This window comes from Chanodichthys erythropterus, chromosome 10, assembly GCF_024489055.1.
Source record: "Chanodichthys erythropterus isolate Z2021 chromosome 10, ASM2448905v1, whole genome shotgun sequence".
Lineage (NCBI taxonomy): Eukaryota > Metazoa > Chordata > Actinopteri > Cypriniformes > Xenocyprididae > Chanodichthys > Chanodichthys erythropterus.
Genome location: NC_090230.1, coordinates 13299223 through 13323388, shown reverse-complemented (window position 1 = coordinate 13323388; position 24166 = coordinate 13299223). Strand labels below are relative to the sequence as shown.

Sequence of the window (24166 nt, the reverse complement as noted above, 5' to 3'; positions counted from 1 at the left end):
AAGAATCTCTGGAGTTTTAAAAAAAGAGAAAATATCCAGTAAGCAGCAGTTTTTGGGGGAAAAAATGCCTAGTTAATGCAAGAGAGCAGAGGAGAATGGCCAGACTAGTTTGAACTGATAGAAAACAGTAACTCAAATAATACAGAAGAGCATCTCTGAACACAGAACACGTCAAACTTTGAAGCAGATGGTCTACAGCAGCAGAAGACACATTGGTGACACTCCTGTCAGCTAAGAACAGGAAACTGATGCTACAGTCCACACAGGCTCACCGAAATTGTACAATGGAAGATTGGAAAAACATTGTTTGGACTGATGAGTCTCGATTTCTGCTGCAGCATTCAGATTGTAGGCTCAGAATTTGGCGTAAGCAACATGAAATCATGGATCCATCCTGCCTTGTATCAACAGTTCAGGCTGCTGGTGGTGTAATGGTGTTGCCGATATTTTCCTGACTTGGTACCAATTGAGCATTTTTAAACCCCACAATCCAATAGAGCACCTTTGGGATGTGGTGGAACAGGAAATTCGATTATGAACTTAGACGACAAATATGCACTAACTGTGTGATTCCATCATGCCAATTTGGACCAAAATCTCTGAGGAATGTTTCCAGCACCTTGTTGAATCTGTGCCATGAAGAATCAAGGCAGTTCTGAAGGCAAAAGGGGGTCCAACTCGGTACTAGCAAGGTGCACTTAATAAAGTGTGTGTCTACAATTCAGTACTATACTACACTATACTGTACTGTAATCTACTGGAATTACCTTTATGTTGCAAAACAAAACTGTGAACATAAGTCTGCAGATAACCACTCCTGTGATACAGCCCATATATCCACCAGGGTGCACTGTAACCAAAGAGATGGACAAACACTTACAATTCAATCTATAAAAGTATATTTCTTCACTTACATAAAACACTTGTTTTAATTTTGATTTTGACGTGACAGTAACAATGTAAAAGCTGGCATAAACATATGAACTTTAATTATTACATGTGACAACTTGCCCCAGCCTGACATTTATAAAAACACCATTGTCCAGAGACGGTTCAACAATTCAGTTAAAATCATAATTATTCAAAAATTGTACTCACAAAAATGATTCAAATTTGGGGTTGTTGCAGGCTGAGGAAAGCCTGTCAGTGTCTTCTCTGCATTTCCAAGAGACCTCGTCTGCCAATTTTATTATTTATATATATATTATTACACCATTATACTATTATATCATTGTACTATTCACTACTCGCTATTTTATTTGCCATTTTTATATTTTATTGACTACATTATTTTACAATTTATGATATAGGTACTATTTGTGTGTGTTAAACTGCAAGCATAAGGTTATAGGAAGCAAGACATTTAAAATTCTAAAAACGCAAAGGGCCTTAAGATAGGAATGCTTCAGCTAGCTAAATAAGGTTGAGCTGCAAATTATCTTCATATTACTTTGAAATTGTCCTGTGACACGTGATTCAAGAGAAAAAGCTAAAAGTTTGGTGTTGCAGACAGAAAAGGCCATTTCCACAATTCAAAACGATGTGCACATTAATTTCATGTAGTTGTAATTATGGGTCAGGAAGAAGTGGATCCATTTGCAGCTTTATTAAAAGGCAGAGATATACAGACAGGGGCAAGACAATACCATAAACAGGGACAGGCAAGAGGTCGGGGCTGGCAGCAGAATCAGAGACGGGTCACAGGCAGAGTTCAAGGCAGGCGGCTAATCAGCACAGAATCGGTACACAGGCAGGAATAAGGGTAGGCGGCAGACGTTCGGCAGAGATAAACAGTCCAGGTCGTCACAAGATATCAGTCCACAAGATAAACGCTCAGAAATGATCACTGACAGCAAATCAAGACTTCGTGATGATGTGTGCGTGTGTGCGTCTTAAATAGTGTGATGTGATATGGTGCAGGTGTCGGGTAATCAGTCCCAGGAATGCGGGCCTATGGGAAATGGAGTCCAGATGGGTATGAGTCAATATTCCGGTGAGGGCCCCCTCCGGTGGTCCGGAGGATGCACCGGAGGAGCTGTATTCATGACAAAGCCCCCACCCTGCGAGCGGCTCCAGACGCAAGGAGGCGGACGCCGGGGTCTACCACGAGTTCACGGGTCTGGTCTCTCCGGATGCGTCCGATGGAATTCTTCCATGAGGTTGGGGTCAAGAATATAATTCGCATTGACCCAGGATCGCTCCTCCGGACCGCACCCCTCCCAATCAACCAGATACTGTAGCCCCTGGCCCCGGCGCCTTGAATCAAGGAACTCTAGAACACGATAAGCCTCCTCGCCCTCTATCATCAGCAGTGGGGGATGTTTTTGCTCTGTTCGGTGAACTCTGTTTGACGAGACAGGGCATCCGCTTTGGTGTTTTTGGAACCAGGTCTGTATATGACTTCGAAATTGAATCGGGTGAAAAACATAGCCCATCAGCTTGCCGTGGATTTAGCCGTTTGGCTGAACGCAAGTATTCCAGGTTCTTGTGATCGGTAAACACAGTGACTGGATGTTGCGCTCCCTCCAACCAGTGCCGCCACTCTTCAAGGGCGGCCTTCATGGCCAACAGTTCCCGATCTCCTACATCGTAGTTCCGTTCAGCAGCTGATAACTTTCGAGAGTAGAAAGCGCATGGATACATTTTTTCGGGGTTGCCCTGGCGTTGAGATAGGATAGCGCCAATACCTGTGTTAGAGGCGTCCACCTCCACAATGAATGGACGCTCCGGATCAGGGTGACGGAGAATGGGTGCTGACGTGAATCAATCCTTGAGCTCCTGGAAAGCTCGATTTGCTTCAGGGGACCAGTGAAGATGAGAGGACGAGCATTTTGTCATGGAAGTCAATGGTGCAGCTATGCCGCTGAAGTTCCGAATGAATCGTCTGTAGAAATTAGCAAAGCCCAAGAACCGCTGTAACTACTTTAATGTGTGAGGTTTCGGCCAATCCAGCACCGCCCTTACTTTGCGATCATCCATAGCGACCCCGTCTCTGCTGATGACATACCCCAGGAACGCAGTGGAAGTTTGGTGAAATTAACACTTCTTGGCTTTCGCATACAACCGATGTTTGATAAGTCTCTGAAGTGCGGCTCTCACATGCTGGATGTGTTCAAATGAATTGGAATATATCAGGATGTCATCAATGTATACTATGACCCAATGGTTTAACAGGTCTCTGAATACATCATTGATATAAGACAGGAATACAGCTGGACTGTTGGACAGGCTGAACGGCATCACGAGGGTCTCGTAGTGGCCAGTGGTTGTGAAAAATGCAGTTTTCCATTCATCCCCCTCCCGGATGTGAATGAGATTATAGGCGCACCGGAGGTCTAGCTTGGTGAAGTACTTAGCCTGCCTTAATTGTTCGAGTGCTGCCAGTACTAGAGGGAGTGGATAGCGGAACTTAGCTGTGATATCATTCAGACCCCTGTAGTCAATGCAGGGTCTCAGACACCCGTCCTTTTTCTTGACAAAGAAGAACCCGGCGGATGCTGGTGATGTGGATGGCCGAATCCTTTGGCTAATTCTTCGATGCAAGTCTTCATGGCTGTAGTTTCTGGCTGAGAGAGGGAAAATTTGACCCTTGGGGGGTGTTGCACCAGGTAACAGATCGATGGCACAGTCGCCGGGTCTGTGAGGAGGGAGTTAGGTGGACCTTTCTTTGCTAAAAGTCACTGCAAAATCGGCTGTATTCGACAGGGATATTCTGTTTCTCAGGGTTCTCTGCATGGATCCCCACAGATTGTATTGGTACCGGAATAACTGATTGGAGACAGTGATTGTGGCAATGTTTGTCCCATTGGAGTATTTCTCCCTTCTTCCATGACACTTGAGGGTTGTGTGAACGAAGCCAAGGCAGACCAAGGATGATGGGATTCTGAGGTGCATGAATTACATAAAAGCAGATAGTCTCCCGGTGAAGAATGCCAACTTGTAATTTGAGTTCGGTGGTAATGTGTGCGATTTTCCCCTCTCCGATGGGCTTCCAATCTAACGCCTCCACTGTTAATGAGGAATGACAGTCGTTTAATGGAATGTTGTGTTCTTTAATGAAAGTGTCTGACATGAAATTTCCAGCCGCCCCGGAGTCCAGGAGAGCGTGTGTGGTGATACGTTGATCATTAACAAGGAGTTGAACGGGAATTTTAAGGCAGTTAGATGAGTAATTATGTTGTAGAAGAGGACTCACCGCTTTAGAGTTTGAGGGTGGTGGACGAATCGGGCAGTTATTCTTGATGTGACCAGTGTGACCGAGGTAGAAGCATAAATGCAACTGGCCTCCTCTGGCTGAAGAGGAGTATAGCCGAGCTGCATGGGTTCTGGGGCTGTGTTGCTGTAGACGGGTGCTCGACCAGGACGCTGTGTGCGTAGCAGATTATCAATGTGTATTGCCAGTTCAGTGAAAGTTTAAGGTGCTGCCCTCGTCTCGGCATGCAAGTTCCGCTTGTAAATCCATTGACAGACCCCGACAAAATAACAGTTTCAAGGTATCTTCTATCCAGTTGGTTTTCGCTGCCAACGTGCGGAATTGAAGGGCGTATTCAGCGGCAGTAGTTTTACCTTGAGTCAATGAGAGAAGTTGATCACCCAGACTCTGACCACCCTCTGTATGTTCAAACACTTCTCTGAAGCGTTGCAGGAAGTTGGCAAACGAGGGAAACACCAAACCATCATCACGACACACGGAGGTGGCCCAATCCAACGCCTTGCCCGTCAACAGGGAACAAACAAATGAGATGAGGCTAATAGCTGTGGGGTACATGGACGGTTGTTGATTCACATATAGAGAACATTGAAGGAGGAACCCCTTACATTTGGTTGGTGTGCCATCGAACTTTTCGGGGAGTGCCAGTCGAGGATTCGAGGCGGCCAGAGTGGAATGTGTCGATGTGGCAGGTGCAGCGGTCGGTGGTATGGAGGCCTCAGGAGGATTGAGGCATAGGCCCTGTAGCGTTTTCACCAACTCCTCTGTGAGCGAGGCGAGAAAGCTGGTGATGATGCATGGCTAGTTGACTGGCTTGAGCGGTTAATTCCGTGGATATCTGGGCCAGAGCTGCTGGATTGCTGGTTGGCGAAGTCTTCTATAATGATGGGTCAGGAGGGAGTGGATCCATTTGCAGCTTTTTTAAAAGGCAGAGATATACAGACAGGGGCAAGACAATACCGTAAACAGGGACAGGCAAGAGGTCGGGGCTGGCAGCAGAGAATCAGAGACGGGTCACAGGCAGAGTTCAAGGCAGGTGGCTAATCAGCACAGAATCGGTACACAGGCAGGAATAAGGGTAGGCGGCAGACGTTCGGCAGAGATAAACAGTCCAGGTCATAACAAGATATCAGTCCACAAGATAAACACTCAGAAATGATCACTAACAGCAAATCAAGACTTCTCAATGATGTGTGCGTGTGTGCGTCTTAAATAGTGTGATGTGATATGGTGCAGGTGTCGGGTAATCAGTCCCAGGAATGCGGGCCTATGGGAAATGGAGTCCAGATGGGTATGAGTCAATATTCCGGTGAGGGCTCCCTCCGGTGGTCCGGAGGACGCACCGGAGGAGCTGTATTCGTGACAGTAGCCTACATTAAATTATATTACATTAGGGACGTCTCCACATTTGTTAACCAAGAAAAATAAAACAAATCTATGCTTGAGAAGAAATAATTTTCAAGTTCTAACAGAGATTCTGAGTAATTGGATACAGAACCTTTTACGTACTACACCTAGATCACAAACTGTTGAAATCATTTGAGAAATGTAAACTTTATTGCGCTTTTTGTACAGGAAAGCCGCAGCTCCCCATTTACTTGCATTGTGCAGTCTTGCCTGGAGCAATATGGCGGACTTGTTTACTTATCGCAGCAAAGGTCCAAAGCGGCCAATGTGTCCATGCAAATAATACGCTTTCTTCTCCTCTATCCTGTTCTTGAATGACAGCACATCTGAAAGGTTTGACAAGGGAGAATTCCAAAACACGGAGTATTTAATATATATCCACAGGAGGGTTACACAGGCAAGTTAGTAATTAGACAGACTGGGGAAAAACTAGGTCACCAGGACTGAACCAAAAACACAAGACAGAGGATACATGTGACACATGAGGTATTTTCACTGTTTTATTACTTTTAGTATTGTCTATAAATGTACTAGTAAGTCTATTCATATATAGACATACATTTTATTTATCTAGAGGGTGAAAATCAAATACAACTCTATTGTGTGCCCCTCTTCTCATATTTGGGTTCAAAACCTCACCCTGAATTTCCTGACTACAAACTAAAAACATACATAAACATAAAAACAAAGAAAATCAATGTCTCACATAATTTAAGAAGCACAAATCCTTCCAGGTAATTAAGTCTAACAGAGAAATAACCAGAAATAATGACATTTTTAATAATCATGATCCCACAAGCAGTAAGTGTTCACATAACCCCTCAGTTGATGAGATGGTTGTCCTTCACACCTCTTTCAGCAGAATTCCATAAGGCCGAATCGCGTTCTCCACAATCGCTTTTTCTTCTCCGTGATTAGTATCTAGAGGAATCCCAATCAGCCAATAGTTTGAGTCGGATTCCTGCCTGCTGCACATTTTCCTCATTTTCGGATGGATTCTGTTCTGCAACAAAACTTTGTATCTCTTTCCAGTTTCTTCACATGTAAATATCTCACTGTATTCAGCAGCCTCATTATTATCAGAAGTGGAATAAATTCCTCTTCCAAACCGCTCTCTAGAGCCTGCTTTGTAGTTGGATTCAATGATGGACTTAGCACTAAACATGCTGGTTCCATGATAGGACACAGGCCACTCACCATCCACAGAGTGACTCCTCCATCCATCCGTGCCCAACCAGGCATTTCCATCGGGATACTTATCCAGGACTTTCAAAGCAATGCGTTTCCACCCAAAAGGGCGGATGTATGGTTCATTCCCACGTGTAAAAGTGGTGTCATCTTTTACATTTGTGCAATCATAATCAAACTTTAGGTCACAGAATTTGTCCATATTCACAAATAGCTCCTTGCGTGAACCTGTGTTGAGAATTTCCAGTGGTGTAGAGGCTTGGAGTAGGAAACTTGTGAGTTCTTCACCCTCTGGCTTTTCCAAATTGGTGTAAGCCTTCACGGCAACACCTGTGAAGCTAGATAACGCCTGAAGTAGAACATTGCTGTGCACTAGAGCCATCCTTAATGAACAGGAAAGACAAAAGATGTGACGACTCGTTAAACTAACTCTTATTTATACAGACTCAAACCGTGGAATGGGAAAGTGATTAATTCCAGTTTTGCTGATCTTGACATAAACAAGGAAGAGGAGCTCAAATTCCGCCACGCACACTATTTTTTTTTTTTTTTTTTTTCAAAGTTTTTCAGGTTGTATCACATTCTTGTCTTCTAACGTCCTTCTAGAACATTGACAAACCTTCATGGACTGTGCTTCTGCCATGCGACAAATAAATGAAAAACTCATTATTAAAGTTTTTATAATTTATCTTTGGATGGTCTCCTAATCCAGAATAAGATTGAAAATATAACATTTTAACTATGCTCAATTTAATAAATCGACTTAAAGATTACCTCATTTTGATATATGTTTGTTGTAATACCTCATTTGATATTCAAACTAAACTTTTATTATCTTGTGACTGTGTCCAAAAGAAAACAGAATTCTGCACTAGTAAGATCAGGCCAAACTACCAGACCAACCGACCAGAGAGAGACAGTGAGATTAACAAGAAAGTTATTTTCTGAAATCAGAATGAGGATGATAATTACAATGATTGCAATTCAAATGATTATCTATAAAATAAGCTCTCGAAATAGAGTTGTGTTGTGTGTAACCACTTGTACTCAGTAGTGATGCTTAGATTGGATTATTTTACTGACTTGATCTTTCAATCTTGTTGAGCAAAATGAGGGTAATCTTTAAGTCGATTCATGGACAGGACTGGTTTCAGGGTTTAAGATTAGGCCTTAGTTCAATTAGGATATTTAAGCAGCTTTTATAAACATACACTGTTGTGTCTTGAGACAAATCAATGGCACTGTCATATTTTAGGATATGTCAGCACAAGTTGCTTTAAGGTAAACGGCTCAAACATGCATTTTAGTCTAGGACTAGCTTAAGCCTTGTCTATAAAACTGGTGATTATAGTACAACTAGAGTAGTATAAATTGTATGAAATATAAGTGTCGACTAATATAACATCAGATGTAATAGTGCACTATACAGTATGTAGCAGTTTCATTCTATAGCATATTATTATTAATATAAGCTATAGCCTATATTAGCCTGGTATTAGGGCCCGAGCACTGATGGTGTGAGGACCCTATTGTAATTGCTCGGCCAATTCTTCTTCTTCTCCGAAATGAATCGCATTTTTGAGGGCCTAAACATGCTTGAAATTCGAGGGCACCTTTAACCAGTTCAACATCATATGTTGTCAGTCTAATCTTAAGGCTTAAGTCATGTTAAATTGCTAAAATTTTAAGTTTTTCGTCGAAGGGTGTGTCTGTGGCGGCTAATGTTTTGCCATGAAAGAGGAAGCTGTTGTAATTCAGGCATACAGTGTCCAATCTGCCCCAAACTTCACATGTGTGAAACTTCACATGTCTGGCCTAAAGACATCTACGTGACAATATTCAGTTAGTCATAGCGCCACCTGCTGGCAACAGGAAATGGTGCTTTACACTTTAATTCACTCCAAGAAACACATTTCCACATGCCATGAAGTACCAAATACACGAAATCATGCAACACTTGGCTGAGTGCTAATATATGCAAATAAACTCCAAGAAACAAGAATTTGTTTTAACTCAGGCATACAATGTCCGATCTGCTCCAAACTCCAAACTCACATGTTTTATAATAGTCCTGGCCTGAAGGCATCTACATGGCAATATTCAGTTACAGTCAAAGTGCCACCTGTTGGCAGCAGGAAGTGGGGCACTTTGAAATGACTTTGCCATAATTCTCCTGTATTCACTTGCTTACATGCACGTCGCCCACTATTCCCTGTTTTCCTGATGCCAACGGGTGGTGGTGAGCCTGGGTGCGAGGGCCCTTTCATTGCTGCTTGCAGCTTTAATTATTATTATTTTTATTATTATCAGTATTAATAGCCTACAAATACAATTGAGTATGAGTGTAATATAGTAGTAATATATTAATAAAATAGTAAATAGTATATATAGCATAAATCGTTAGCCTCATAGCATAATTGCCTAAGTCATTTTTTGGCCAAATTATGATATCTGCCTTTGAAATATGATCTGGGCAATTATGCTATGAGGCTAACAAAATTGTAAAATAATATAGTCAATAAAATAAAAAATAGCAAAAAAAAAAAAAAAAAAAATAGTAGGTAGTGAATAGTACAATGATATAATAGTATAATAATGTAATAATAATATATATTAATAATAAAATTGGCAGACGAGGTCTCTTGGAAATGCAGAGAAGACACTGACAGGCTTTCCTCAGCCTTCTGTTGTGTTGTCCTGCTAGCTCAAAACACCCCAAATTTGAATCATTTTTGTGTCCAATTTTTGAATAATTAATTTTGATTTTAACTGAATCGTTGAACTTTTTATAAATGTCAGGCGGGGGGAAGTTATCACATTGTTTGTTGTAATTTTATTTAACTCAATCAAAGTTAATATGCTTATGCCAGTTTTTACATTCTTACTGTTTCATGCATTGATTTGTTCTTCATAATACATTTTAAATGCATGAATAACAATTGAACATCCTATCATATTATGTATGTTATATTTATGTTATATAGCTCACCCACTTAGATATCACTGCTTTATGTCATGTCAAAATCAAACTTTTCACTTTTCTTCAAAAAAATAAATAAATAAATAAAACAAGATATACTTTTATAGATTGAATTGTAAGTGTTTGTCCATCTCTTTGGTTACAGTGCACCCTGGTGGATATATGGGCTGTATCGCAGGAGTGGTTATCTGCAGACTTATGTTCACAGTTATGTTTTGCAACATAAAGGTAATTCCAGTAGATTACAGTACAGTATAGTGTAGTACTGAATTGTAGACACACACTTTATTAAGTTCACCTTGCTAGTACCGAGTTGGACCCCCTTTTGCCTTCAGAACTGCCTTGATTCTTCATGGCACAGATTCAACAAGGTGCTGGAAACATTCCTCAGAGATTTTGGTCCAAAATGATATGATATAAAGACTTTATTTGAGACATTTTCCTTTGCACTACCAGAATATTAGCATTGCTTTTTCTGTGTACATTCCAAACAATACTTCCTTTTCAGTTAAGTTATTGTGTAAATGATGCCGGCGGCAATCACAGCTAGGGGCAACTAGCAACAAACACAATATATACAGTTACATTTATTCACTATTATGCACAGAATAGTTCTCTCTTTGTGTATGAAAAAGAGGTGTGATTGTATCACATTATGAGAAATTTAAAGTCAGATACATAGGGTTTATTCAGGCTAATTGAAATGACCGCTCCCAATTTACCTGAATTCGCCAATTTACACAGTGCGAGAATAATCAAGCCAAATGTGCCTTTTTTATTTTGTCATAAATCAACATTATTTGGTCTACAGTGTGCTGAATAAGTAAATATTTTCAGAGATTGATCATGTAACTAGCATATTTCTTGAAACACCTAATAACCGCAGGTCTATAGGCTACTTTTTTATTTTAAAAATAGAATAGAATAGAATAGAATAGAATCTTGACCCATATAATGCAGTTTGTGGAGACACTGGTACCATATCATTGAATATTTATAATATTGTAATAAAGTTGTTACATGATATGATCTATGATGAGACAAAAAAACTGTAATTTAGCTCTGTATCCACCAGGGCTCGCAACAAACGAAGAAATGATACCTAAACAGTGAAACACTCTCAAACATTTTTTTAAACACCATAAAATGACATATAATGCTTCTTCGGGACTATCTGACAAAAATACGACAATTTAGTTATTTCATACGTCATTTGTTAATAATACCTCTGCCAGCGAGAGACGCGACGCAAACGCGACAGTAGAACCCTCGCTTCATAATCCACGAACCATTTCACTCGGCAACGAACACGTCGTCTTTGATTGGCCATTGCACTGGGCGTTGACGTTAGAGTCCTGACAGACGCGTCGCGTTCTGTACACTAGTTGGGTTGACTCGCGTCCAGTCAGACGTGTCATTAAGGGCAGCCGCGGAAGTATCGGCTTTCAGTTCAACATGGCTTCAAGTGTGACGAGCTGAGAAAAAACCCCATCACAAACCCAGGGCCATTCTCTTTTTCACCACTCCCAAGGCATCTAACGAGGGCGAAGAACTGGGAAATATATTCGAGAGCTTCTTTTATTCAAGTAAGCAAGTCTTAAGTCAGAGTTACAGAGTTGTTTGTGTGCCGGTGTCTGTATTGTCTGGCGCATGCGCAGTGCGTGTAGGTAGCGCAGTTGGATTGTCAGTTACGAAAACGTCAAATTATTTAACGTTTAAATATATATTTTTTGTGCTGTATTGTGCTATTTTATGCCTTTGTGTATTTATAAAGGTATTAGTTCGAACATTTGGTTAGTTTCGATGTCTGAAGTGATGTTATAAAGAGTCACTTAGACGAGAAAAGTTTTGAGAGACAAATATAAGTTCATTTAGTTGTGTTGCGTAGTAAAACAAAACAAAAATTGTAAATACATGTAATTAAAAGGTTTTAAACAAGTAAAATGACTATTTGTTTTTATGTTGACCATTAATTTCGACTCTTAAGTGACAAGTTTCTGTTAGGAGTTGAACTTTCTGTTTTCATTCGAGTAACGTTACGTTAATTATCTGTCTTTGCGTAAAGTTGATATTTCTCTTCAGTGTGTTGAATGGATCTCTAATACACTACGTAATAAATGTGACATTTCTAATTTAGTGGATGAAATAGGTTTATTAATAAGGGATGAGTGATATTGAAACCAAGAGTGTAAACCCTTCAGGCTAGAGCTGGGCTTGTCTGAACTCATATTGTACTGTAAATATATCAACTTGTTGTTTAGTTTGGTATCCAAGTGATTTTTCCCAGACCACTAATAAATCGTTGGTATATTGTGTGTTTCGTAATTGTACCATAAATTTGACTGTAGCTCTTTCACTTCTCTGACTGGCCAGTCATTACTGGGAATCATAATATTTCCACAGAATTGCTCTGATGAAAACTAACCCTTCCATGGAAAAGCGATGAAGGGATGATCATGGTTTTGGTGGACCACAGTGCCTGTCATTTGTTCTCAGTAAAACTTTTTGGAGAAGTGAGTTATAATAGTGTTTATGCCTTTATTTATTCAGGTCTTATCAGCCTTTTTGGTCAGATATGACAGTGGTGTACACAGGATTGTGTAACTGCAGAAGTCACGCAAACCTCCCTCTTCTTTCTTTGCCAGCAGAGTGTAGAGAAGCTCAATTAGAAGTCTCTTGTTCTCCAACCAATGACGCAAGCTGACATCACTTGGTCTAGACAGGGAAACAAAAGCAGTTATGGCCATGTTTTGTTTTGTAAAGACAGAATATCACATGTAAAATTAAACTGAAGCCTTTTTAGGATCATTTCGATTTTTTTGTATTATGACATGATTTTAATGTCATTTAAGCACCCTGGTCAGTGACAAATAAGAAATTGTTATAGATTTGGGTTTTTTTTTTATGTTTTTTTTTTTTATGTATCTTTATTTAAAATTAAAGTATATTACATTTTTAAAAAATTGCCAACTAAACTCTAAAAATAACATTCAAATTAAAAAATAACATTCTTATAATTTTACTTATGTGGAACTAATTGTTCAAGATTAGATGATTATCACATGAAACTGATACTTTTTTTAAAGGAAAAGGCTTGTCATCCAGTATGACTGATTAATTATTACCTGGTAAATCTTCTGTAGTTTTTCATTTTATTAAAAAAAATGTTGTTTTCTCCTTGACAGTGGCATCTAGCCTAAATGTAAATGGTAATCTTGTAAAAATGAAGACAAAAATAAATGTTTAGCGATTAAAAATAATTACATATAATTTATGCAGCCAGAAATAGTACAAATTATCCATCAAAATGTGACAGTTTAATGCACTTCAGTTCATGATACTGGTTATTTATTAGCTGTTCCTTTGTTAGTTTTGGCTCAAAGAGCTAGTTTGTCGTTTGGTGCACAAAGCTCTGCTGTGTAGTACAGGGAGGGTACAAATCTCTCTAGCAGCGATTTAACTCAAGATAGTAGTCTGGGACACGGGCTATGAACCCTTCCTGCTTCCGTTTAGCTATCTTGGCTGAGTGTTTTTCCTTGTTCGGCCCCTATTGAATCTCATTCATGCGTTTCAGTGAGAAATATTGCAAATGTAATGTCATAATTTCTGTTCTTGGTATATTAATATTACCCCATCAATGCAAGATTTCAAGTTTCTGGAATTTAGGTAATAGTTCATGTATTAAGTGTGAATTAGTGTCAGGAAGAAGTGCCATGGGTGCATGTGTCAGCATGGGTTTCCTCCAGGTGCTCTGGTTTCCTCCACACAGTCCAAAGACATGCAGGTTAGGTGGATTGGATATGCCAAATTGGCCGTAGGAGTGTGTGTGAGTGTGTTCCAGCACTTTCGGGGCTGGGTTGAGACAAGAAAGGGCATCCAGGGCATAAAAACTTGTGCCAAATCCAATGTGTGTGCAGATAAGTCAGATGAAGTGGACCTTGCAAATGAGCAGGACTAACACTATAAGTGGATGGGTTTAGTTTAAAGGGTTAGTTCAACCAAAAATTCTGTCATTAATTACTCACCCTCATGTCGTTCCAAACCCGTAAGTCATTCGTTCATCTTCGAAACACAAATTAATGTCTTTCTGATGAAATCTGAGAGCTTTCTGTTGCTTCAAAAAGTGCACAAAGTTATCGTAAAATGAATCCATATGAATTGAGCGGTTTAGTCCAAATTTTCTGAAGAGACATGATCACTTTATATGATGAAAAGTTTGAATTTAGACTTTTTACTGTTGTGGGAAATGGAAGCTCAAGCATGTTTGCTTGATATGCAAGAACCAATGAGGTTTATTCTTGTGTGTTACACAGAACATTTGAGCTTCCACAACAACCAGTGAGATTTGCTCTCGCGCATCAAGCAGGTTCAGTTAAGCTTCTGTTTATGTTCCCTGATTAATGTTTATATGTGAGTAAAAGCCTATATTCAACCTGTTCATCATAAAAAGCGATCGAGTCTCTTCAGAAAATTTGGACTAAACCACCTATTCATATAGATAAGTTTTACGATCTCTTTATGAACTTTTTGAAGCATCAAAAAAAGCTCTCACACTGTGTTTACATCGAATGCGAGCAGCACAGCATGACGCGTCAAAAGACAATAGAACCTGTTATAATCAGTGATATTGTCTACACTGGATGCGGCATGAAGCAACACAGCAAATTTCTGACATTGAGTAAACGGATTCCCCGTTCTGTTTTTGACGTAGTCAAGTGCTCTGCAATGGTCGGTTTGTCATGTTCTGTGGCACAATGCGACTCGACAATGGTCGCGTCTGGTGTAGACATGGTGTAAGAGATCATCAAAAACATGGGCGGAGTTTGGGGGGTGCCAGGTTGCACTGCCCCCCTAGACCAGAGCCATTTATGGTTTTGTGGGAGATATTCAATAAAAATGAATGATAGAATTCAAATTTTCTAATTTTTATTTGTTTTATCCTATTATAATAGTGTGTAGGATGAGGGCTAAATCATTTTTAAATTCCATAATAAAAAACCAAACCCATTCTCTTCCAACTCTGAATCAGATCGCGTTACGTGAGAGGACTCTCTTCTCGTTCTGTTCCCGTTAGTTGTGGCTTATTCTAAATAGCAGGGTAACTAAACTAAATGGATATTTATTCATGGTTTTTTTTTTTTTTTTTTTTTTTTTTTTTTTTTTTTTAAATAAACCCACAGCCAAAAGGAGAGAGGGCTCTAACTTTGATGCTTCCACATATCAACATCTACGCAACTTGGAAAAGAGGTGGCTTCCTCTGCATTATGTAGGCCTAAGATGTGCTTTTTACTCTTTTGTATAGCAGTCATTCATTATAAATTTTAAATGTACAAGATATGATACATATAATTGTATGAAATGTAGAGTATAACCTAGATATATAGCCACCACAGACATTTAGAGGGACAAGTCTTCCCAAAAATTAGAAATGTCCAAATTGTCCCGTAATATTTGATCTTCTTGATGCTGCTCTGCACTCCATTATGTGCAGCTCTATATGTTATTTGGATGACAAAAAGTTTTAAAAGTTTTTAGGTTGCTCTGTTTAACTGTCTAACAGTGCTCGTCAATGTCAAAATGAGTGAGATGGCTAATTAAACCATGAGAAAAGTAGCAGCTAAACATTAATATTTAACTGTTTTACAAGAGTAATGCTGAACGACCGACAGTGGCCTAATATCCAGGGATGCAAGCAACTCAACTTTTTAAGCAATGCCACTGTTTTAATGTAAAATATGGTAATTTATATTTGATTCATGTAACTCATAATTGAATGTGACAAGACAAGAAACTTTTTGCGTTTTTGACATACGTGTGCATATTTTAAAACAAAATATTATTTGCAAATAGTTTCAATTGATTACTTCACAACTGCAGTAGAACTTCTTTTACCGTTTTTACTTTTATTTATTCCCTTAATCCTTTGATACGTCTCGGCCCGTTCTGCTGGTAGGTGCCCCCCAAACACAAATGTGAAACTCCGCCTATGATCAAAAAGATCTTAATTTGTGTTCCGAAGGTGAACCAAAGTCTTACGGGTGTGGGACGACATGAGTGTGAGTTTTTTGGATGAACCAACTAACCCTTTAAATTTTTCCACTAATATTTATATTTAATTTTATTTCAGCTTTATTTCATTTAACAGAAGTGTTTTTAATAGTTTTAGATAACTATAATAACCCTGCATCCTGGTTTGTTTCAAACGGTTCCCCTGCTGTAGATTGCAGTTGAAGCGCTGGTGACTGTTCCTCTACTGAGCGCAGATTGTGCCTATGGAATGTGCACTCAAGGAATGTTTAACTCTGATAGTGTAATTCAGAGCACGTACACCACAGCAGAACTAGATGTGACGTCTTCATGGTCTTCAGTCGTAACATCTGTTGATTACCGATTGAAATTTCATTTGGATTGTAAGAGGTAGTTTAAATCTTTTCTAATTCAGGTTCCTTTTGTATAGCATGTTTCGTTAGCATGTTGCTAATGTTCTGTTATATGTGGTTAAAGTTACCATCGTTTCTTACTGTATTCACGGAGACGAGAGCCATCGCTATTTTAATTTTTAAACACTTGCAGTCTGTATAATTCATAAACACAACTTCATTCTTTATAAATCTCTCCAGCAGTGTAGTATTAGCCGTTAGCCACAGAGCATAGCCTCAAATTCATTAAGAATCAAATGTAAACAATATAACAGTATACAATACTCACATAATCCGACACATGCATGCCACATGCATGACGAACACTTTGTAAAGATCCATTTGAAGGTTATATTAGCTGTGTGAACTTTGTTTATGCACTGTTCAAGGCAAGCGCGAGCTCCGTGGGCGTGGAGCATGAGAAGTAAAGGGCCAGTAGCCCTGAATCGGCTCATTTATAATGATGCCCCAAAATAAGCAATTAAAAAAATTATTTAAAAAAAATCTATGGGGTATTTTGAGCTGAAACTTCACAGACACATTCAGTACAATTCAGATGTCACTATCCATGTTACATATTGTTGCATTTTTGTATTGCGATATATTGTGACACAATATATTGTTTCACCCCAAATATTCATGCATTAAGCGCATGTCAAAAGATCAAATATGTGACCCGTCACGGAAACCAGGGACACAAGTCAGCAGCACAACTTTCGAGCAAAATGAGAAAGAAGCATTTTTTTTCAAAATTGGTGATTTTCGTTTTTTTGCAGAATCTGTTAGTTGAGATCATGAAGAAGCCTTTCCGTGTTTGAGATAGCAGTATTGGTATATTTAAAAGCGTACATTTTGAGGTTGAAATCGGCTTGTTTTTCGGAGATTCTAGCACGCAGTAGGGGCGTGTCATGTCTGTGTGTATTTCCATACTGGGAAGCGTGGCTACTTATTATGCAGCGCTCTGGCCGGCTCTAGCTGATATCAGAATTCAATGAAGAACCGTGGCCGTTACACCGAAAATGTTTTGAAGTACTTCTTCGACAAGCCGGATGCTTATGAACAAGCGCTCACTGATTCTGAAGACGATGTGAGCGACGATGAAAGCGGCATAATAAGACATTACCTCTCTGGAGTCGGGTAACACGCCGGCGCATTTTGCAGGATTTTTTTTCAGAATCTGTGAATAACTCAAAATGCCCCAGAACCGACTTGTGTCCCTACTTTCCGTGACTGGTCACATATGATTTGAAGCTTATCAACCCGATCACTTATTTAGCTTTCATGTAAACACTATGTTCGGAATGATTTGATTCTGATTGAAACAAAAGGTGTCCATGTAAATGTAGCTAATGTTGTTTAATGCTTATGATGTTATTGTTTGTAAGTGAAAAAGGGATTTTTAGAGTTGTTCTGAGGTCAGGAAGAGTGACTTCAAAATCTTGTGGTGGTTTGTCCACCCCCAGTTTTCCCATAGCTAGCCGCTCAATCAGTTTCTCTGTGAAAAAGCCCTTGTTTTCCTGTACAAGATCACTTCACCAATGCAATTGCATTTTCTTCTTGAACAAATAGTTTGAGGATGAAGTCAGTGGTATCGTAGTTATCCATCCCTGAATTTCTGCCCTCTAAATATCTTTATTAGCTTTCCTTGGGTCTCTTTTTACAGTTTATGTAATATTATGTAATGCTTTTTTCCTTTGGATGCAAATTAGGGCTGTTCTTGGTTTTGACGGCATCCCAGGAGCGTGCGTGTGGCTTGTTTTGCTGGATGCAGCCTTTGCTCTGTCATTTAGTCGGATCAGCAGAAGTGCGGTTCAGTGTTGGTTTCGTGACCCCAGGCAGAAATGAAGGCCCTCAGTTGACCGGAGTCGCTCGGGTTTGGAGGGGATTGGGAAGGCGTCACCCTCTGCAACTGGGTCAGAGTTGTGCTGGAAGAGGGCGGCAACTGACAGTAAGACGGCGGATAGACCAGTGAGAGGAACAAAAGGCAGCATGCGTTTGTGTCCCCATAGGTTTATTTTAAGCATATCTAAATGCATATTCAGAGGAACATGCCATTTGTTAGAACCATGAGAGATTCTAAGAGCCCAGTGTTGTTGATCAGCTTCTGAATGTTTATTACCTTGTCTTGGTTTTCACGAGTGGTCTTTTGTCACTAATAAATCCATATAACTAATATTTAATATTGTAAAACACAGTTTTGACTATCGGTTTGTTGTCTGTTTTTTTTTTTTTTATAAACAACTTAGAAGCTCATTAAAATAGTGCCGCATCATTCCATTCTGTAGTTGTTGTTTTTTTATAAGAAAGTTTTTTTTTTCTTGGTTATGAAAATGTCCTCCAAACGTTCCCCAAGGAATGTGTCCAGTTCATTTATTTATTTATTTATTTTTTAATTTAATGTTTTAAGAATGTTTTATCTTTTCTCCATGGAGCATTTGGTATCTGCATAACCAAGATTATTTTTATTTATTTATTTATTTATTTTGGTTAAATGCTGATGTTCTCTGAACATTCCCTGGGAACAAGTTCAGTTTTTTTTTTTCTTGGTTTTGCAAATGTCCTTTAAAAGTTCGCTGGAAAATGCGTCCAGTTTTTTTTTTTTAAATGTCGATATTATCCTCCAGATCTTCCCCAAGAAATTTTATTCATGTTTATATTAATTCAAATAATAAAAACAGGTAAAACATAAATTAACATTAACATGAGTTTGTGGCTTGAGTTTCCATGACCATTTTTATTGGTGCATGATGCCATAAACATCACATTTGGACAAATCCAGTAATTATATATATATTAGCTTCGCTAATATTGGAAGATTTACTACTAGACGTGGCTCCAATTTGCTCTCATTTTCAACACCACATTTCTTCTTATTTTCAATCATGTATTATTTAGCTTAATGTTGCTGATGTGCTGAACAAAATGAATCATTAAGTCTTTTGGAAAAAGACTTCATAAAGCCACCAACTACGCATATCCCTTTTAACGTGGTTTAGCTTTGAATAGCCTCCATTGATTGTAGCTTTTGAATGACATCGGTAAACTTCTGAGATGGCTCTCTTCTTCAATGAAATGAAAGCCTGGTATGACTCACAATGACTTAAAATTCATTCTGCTGATGCTTGATAATAGTAAATGTCCCACCCAGATAGACAATATTGCCTGTAATCACGATTATACAAAGCTATAAGCTGGGTAGGAATATAGAAATACACCTTAAGTAGTGTAGTTTTCTTCTGAATGAGTCATTTTGAGTATTATTACTGCCATGGGTTACCATTTGCCTTCAGCTGTTTAGATTATTCACAGAACTCTGGAACAATCTAGCCATTCATTCATGTTCAGTTTCACTTTGAATGTCTTTTTTGACTGCTTTAATTTTTACCACTAGAATTAAATGTCCAGTGTTAAAATACTTTCTTCAATCCTGGCTTTAAATAACAAAGCTAAAACATTTCAAGGTTAATTTCACCAAAGAGTATAAACACTGTGCCTCAATACTCGTACCAATCAAAAGTTTGGAGTCAGAGAAGTCTCTTATTCTCACCAAGGCTGCATTTATTTGATCAAAAATACAGTAAAACAGTAATATTGTGAAATATTATTACAATTTAAAATAACAGTTTTCTATTTGAATATACAGCTATGGAAAAAATTAAGATTAATTAATCTTAATTATTTCCATAGCTGTATTTTAAAATGCAATTTATTTCTGTGATCAAAGCTGAATTTTCAGCATCATTACTCCAGTCTTCAGTGTCACATGATTCTTCAGAAATCATTCTAATATGCTGATCTGCTGCTCAAGAAACTTTCCTTATTATTATTATTATAAATGTTGAAAACAGTTGTGCTGCTTAATATTTTTTCGGAAACTGTGATTAATAAAAAAAAAATAAAAATTCATGCAAATTAATGCAGCTTCCTAAATAAAAATATTAATTAAAAAAAAAGCTACAGTCCCCAAACATTTGAATGGTAGTGCATGTCAGTGTCGTATCAGTTATCTTTTTTAAATGAATTCATTTTTTTTTTTTTTAATGTATTGTTATTTTTTCCTATTTATACATTTAGATTACTTTTGCAATTATCTAACACTCACTCAAGCTTAATCTTTAAAAACTAAAAATTTAATAACATTGTTAAATGTAATGTTTGGCCAATTTTTAAAATGAATATCCATTTTTCTATGTTGTGATGCCTAAATTAGCTTATAGAATTTAAAACATTTCATTTTACTTTTTAGTGGTTATACTATTCTGTTTAAATAAATTAAAAGTAAAGTATTTTGATAGTCCACTTTAGACATTCTACTAACTTTGCAACTACATGTCAACTACCAGTCATTAGAGTTTTGGTAGACTGTCTGGATATTATCTGGCAACAATTTATTTTTATGGTCCCCTAACAGACATTCTACTCACTTTAAGTAATTTGATTAAGTTATCGGCTTATCAGTATTGGCTGGAATTTAGAACAACATGCACCCCTAGATGGGGGAGCTTAATTAAACAAAACAATTTTTTTAGCCCAAATACCCCATTAATCTTGCAGCATTTTGAATGTGATGGCACTAGTAGAGTAACTTTTTCCCCTCTTGAATATTTAATCTCTTAATCAATGTGTCTGGCTTTGCCATTGCAAACACGTTTGGCCGCATTTAGCATGCTTAGTTTGTTTCTGTAATTGCATTAGCTTCAACTGTTTCCAAACAAGTGTCAGCATGATTTTCCTCTATCTCCTGGGATCGTCTGCCCTCGCAAGCTCGGCTTTCCTAGCCTGTCATGTGAGACCCGTTGAAGTCGGTCTCTGTGGCCAGATAACACACTCATTTGGCTCTTCCTAGTGTAGTCACCCAACAAGACCTTTACCCAGAGATGAAGGACTGAGACAAAGAGCAAACGAGGACACACGATGCATCTCAGTTTTGGCATCGGACCACATAAAGCAAACAGAAAACAAAAACTGTGCCATGTTTGCTCACCTCCTCTAAATCAATGTTAAAGGGTTAGTTCACCCAAAAATGAAAATTCTGTCAACAATTAAATGTCCTTCCAAACCTGTAAATGTGTGTTCACACCGGCGCCGGCACCGGAGCTCGGTGTGAACACACGGTATGATTTTCATTCATCTTTGAAACACAAATGAAGATCTTTTTGATGAAATCTGAGAGATTTCTGTCCCTCCATTGACAGCCACGCAACTACCACTTTGACGCTTCAAAAAGTTCATAAAGAGATCATAAAACTAATCCATATGAATTAGTCCAAATTTTCTGAAGAGAGTTGATAATTTTTTATGATGAACAGATTGAATTTAGGTTTTCACATACAAACATTAATCAGCTCAACCAAACCTGCTTATCATGCGAGAACAAACCTTTTCTGTAAGCTCAAACGGAAAAGCTAAAATTAGTTTTACGATCTCTTTATGAACTTTTTGATGCGTCAAAGTTTCAGTTGCATTTCTGTCTATGGAGGGACAGAAAGCTCTCAGATTTCATCAGAAAGATCTTCATTTGCGTTCTGAAGATGAACGAAAGTCTTAAGGGTTTGGAACGACATGAGAGTGAATAATTAATGACAGAATTTTCATTTTTGGGTGAACTAAACCTTTAAATCACAATCCCTCCTGACTTGATTATATGCATAAACTGTTACAGAACGATTTCCTCCCTTCTTAATTTCACTCATCAGAACATAAGAGGTTCATTGATCCAAGAACATCGGGGAACCTTGAGCTGACAAAATCTGGAGCTTTTCCCTTGTGAAAGCTCACGAGGATGAGCGACAGAGCTGGATTACTGGAGTCACACGTTCCTGGATGACTTCCACGCGCTCCGGCTCACTGTGACACATCAGAATGTGAGCGGTGACCTTAACTAACTCTTGATGAAAACATGGGGAACCCCTGATTGTGATCCATGCCACACCGCAAGCCTGAGGACTTTTTTTCCCTTACATTATGTATGTTTCCTTTTCTTTCCATTCCCTGAAAGACGAGAGATCCCATTGTGAGAGATCAGAGAAGATTAGAGGAACCGCGTGAGGCATCCATCAGGCCATGCGCCTCAGGCACCATGCTGTGGCAACAGTCTCATGCGCTGAGGTCACGAAATAATCTCCTTAGCTTTCGAAATTCACACCATCTGCAAGCCTCTAATGTGACTATCAGACAGGAACTTTTTGTCCAGACCTTAAAGGATTAGTTCACTTCAGAATTAAAATTTCCTGATAATTTACCATGTCATCCTATGTCTTTCTTTCTTCAGGCGAAAAGAAGTTTTGGGAAATGCATATAAACATATAGTGGACTTTAACGGCTACTAACGGGTTGAAGGTTCAAATTTCAGTTTCAGTGCACCTTCAAAGGATTCTGCACAATCCCAGCCAAGGAATAAGGGTATTATCTAGTGAAATGATTGGTAATTTAGAAAAAAAAAGTGATTTTTTATATATATATATATATATATATATATATATATATATATATATATATATATATATATATTTTTTTTTTTTTTTAACCACAAATGCTCGTCTTGCACTGCTCTGCGATGCGCCACGCATTACGTAGTCATGTTAGAAAGGTCACGAGTGACGTAGGCGGGAGTACTATGGTAGGGCTAAAAACTCCATCTCATTTTCTCCTCCAACTTCACAACTGTCCGACATCATTTTACCTTTTTTTGTAAAGGGCGTTTGACTTTGCACGTTCGCTTTGTAACACTTGCTCGGTACTTCCGCCTACGTCACGCGTGACCTTTCCAATGTGATTACATTGGAATGTAATGCGTGGTGCAGTGCAAGATGAGCATTTGTGGTTAAAAAGTACATAATTTTTTTTTTTTTTTTTGGGAAATGACAGATCATTTCACTAGATAAGACCCTTATTTCTCGGCTGGGATTGTGTAGAGCCCTTTGAAACTGTAATTTGGATCTTCAACCTTCAATTTGGTAACCATTGAAGTCCAGTATATGGAGTAAAATCCTGCAATGTTTTCTTCAAAAACCTTAATTTCTTTTTGACGGTAGAAAGAAAAAGATAAACATGGGGGTGAGTAAATTATCAGGAAATTTTAATTCTGATGTGAACTAATCCTTTAAACTTCAGTTATTTTTGCTTGGTTGGTTTTGAAAGCCAAACCAAAGGATTTTCTTTCTTGTTTGAAGGAATTCCCCCTCCTTGTCTCTGCCAGTGCTGATTTTCATCCTGTTTTTAGTAAATAATGAATCCTCCTAAATAATAAATCCTTTTATTGAAATACAATGCATTTAGATGCAACAGGTTTGCAACATGATCAGTCCCAACACAGCAATTCTACTTAGATAATGTCGACTTTATCTTCAAACCTATTTTAATGTCGACTTTATCTTCAAACCTATTTTTAAAAAGGTTATTTATAGTAATAGTTCTCAGAATTCTTCAAGATTATTTTTTTACACTTTATTTTTATACATTTGAAACAAATTGTAAACAAATACATAAACATTCCTTGAGAATAGCAGTGGGATGGAGCAAAGGAAATAGAAAGAAAACTCAAAAAATTATGAGATGTTCAAGTAAAAGGTAAAACAGGGAATATGTCCAAATATAGCCTACTGATTAGTTCATTTACAGTGCAACAAGATACATAATATCAAATGTCAAGTTTAAAATGGAGTTTTGGCTTCCTTCTCTTTGAATACAACTTCCCAGTTTGTTTCCTTCAATAGACCTTTTATGTGTGTTTTTTTTTATTTTTATTTTTTTTTTATTTTCTGGAATGTTATTTCAAATTAACCAAGTGTACGGTTTGTTCCTTGAAAATATCTATCCTGGGTGCTTTCTCATCTTTTTTTCCCCCCTTGTCTTCCAGTAAAGATAATGGTGTTTTACTGGAAGAGGACATTTGGGAGCTCAATAGTAATCAGTATTGATTGTCCTTTGTGGCAGGGGGCTAGATAGATGGACACCTCCTCC

General features: G+C 38.3%; 2 protein-coding genes across 3 annotated transcripts in view; one reads left to right on the top strand and one right to left on the bottom strand.

The window, feature by feature from the left end:
- Positions 1–6461: 6461 nt before the first annotated feature.
- LOC137028113 (uncharacterized) lies at positions 6462–7187 on the bottom strand. The gene has a single exon (XM_067396872.1). The coding sequence runs from the start codon at positions 7185–7187 to the stop codon at positions 6462–6464; it is 726 nt and encodes a 241-aa protein (XP_067252973.1).
- A 3991-nt stretch (positions 7188–11178) lies between these two features.
- Positions 11179–24166, top strand: part of sbno2b (strawberry notch homolog 2b) — a 53270-nt gene continuing 40282 nt past the window's right edge. For both annotated transcript variants that reach the window (XM_067396114.1, XM_067396113.1), the window contains exon 1: positions 11179–11371. The gene's annotated coding sequence lies outside the window, so the exon portion shown is untranslated. The remainder of the gene's footprint in view (positions 11372–24166) is intronic.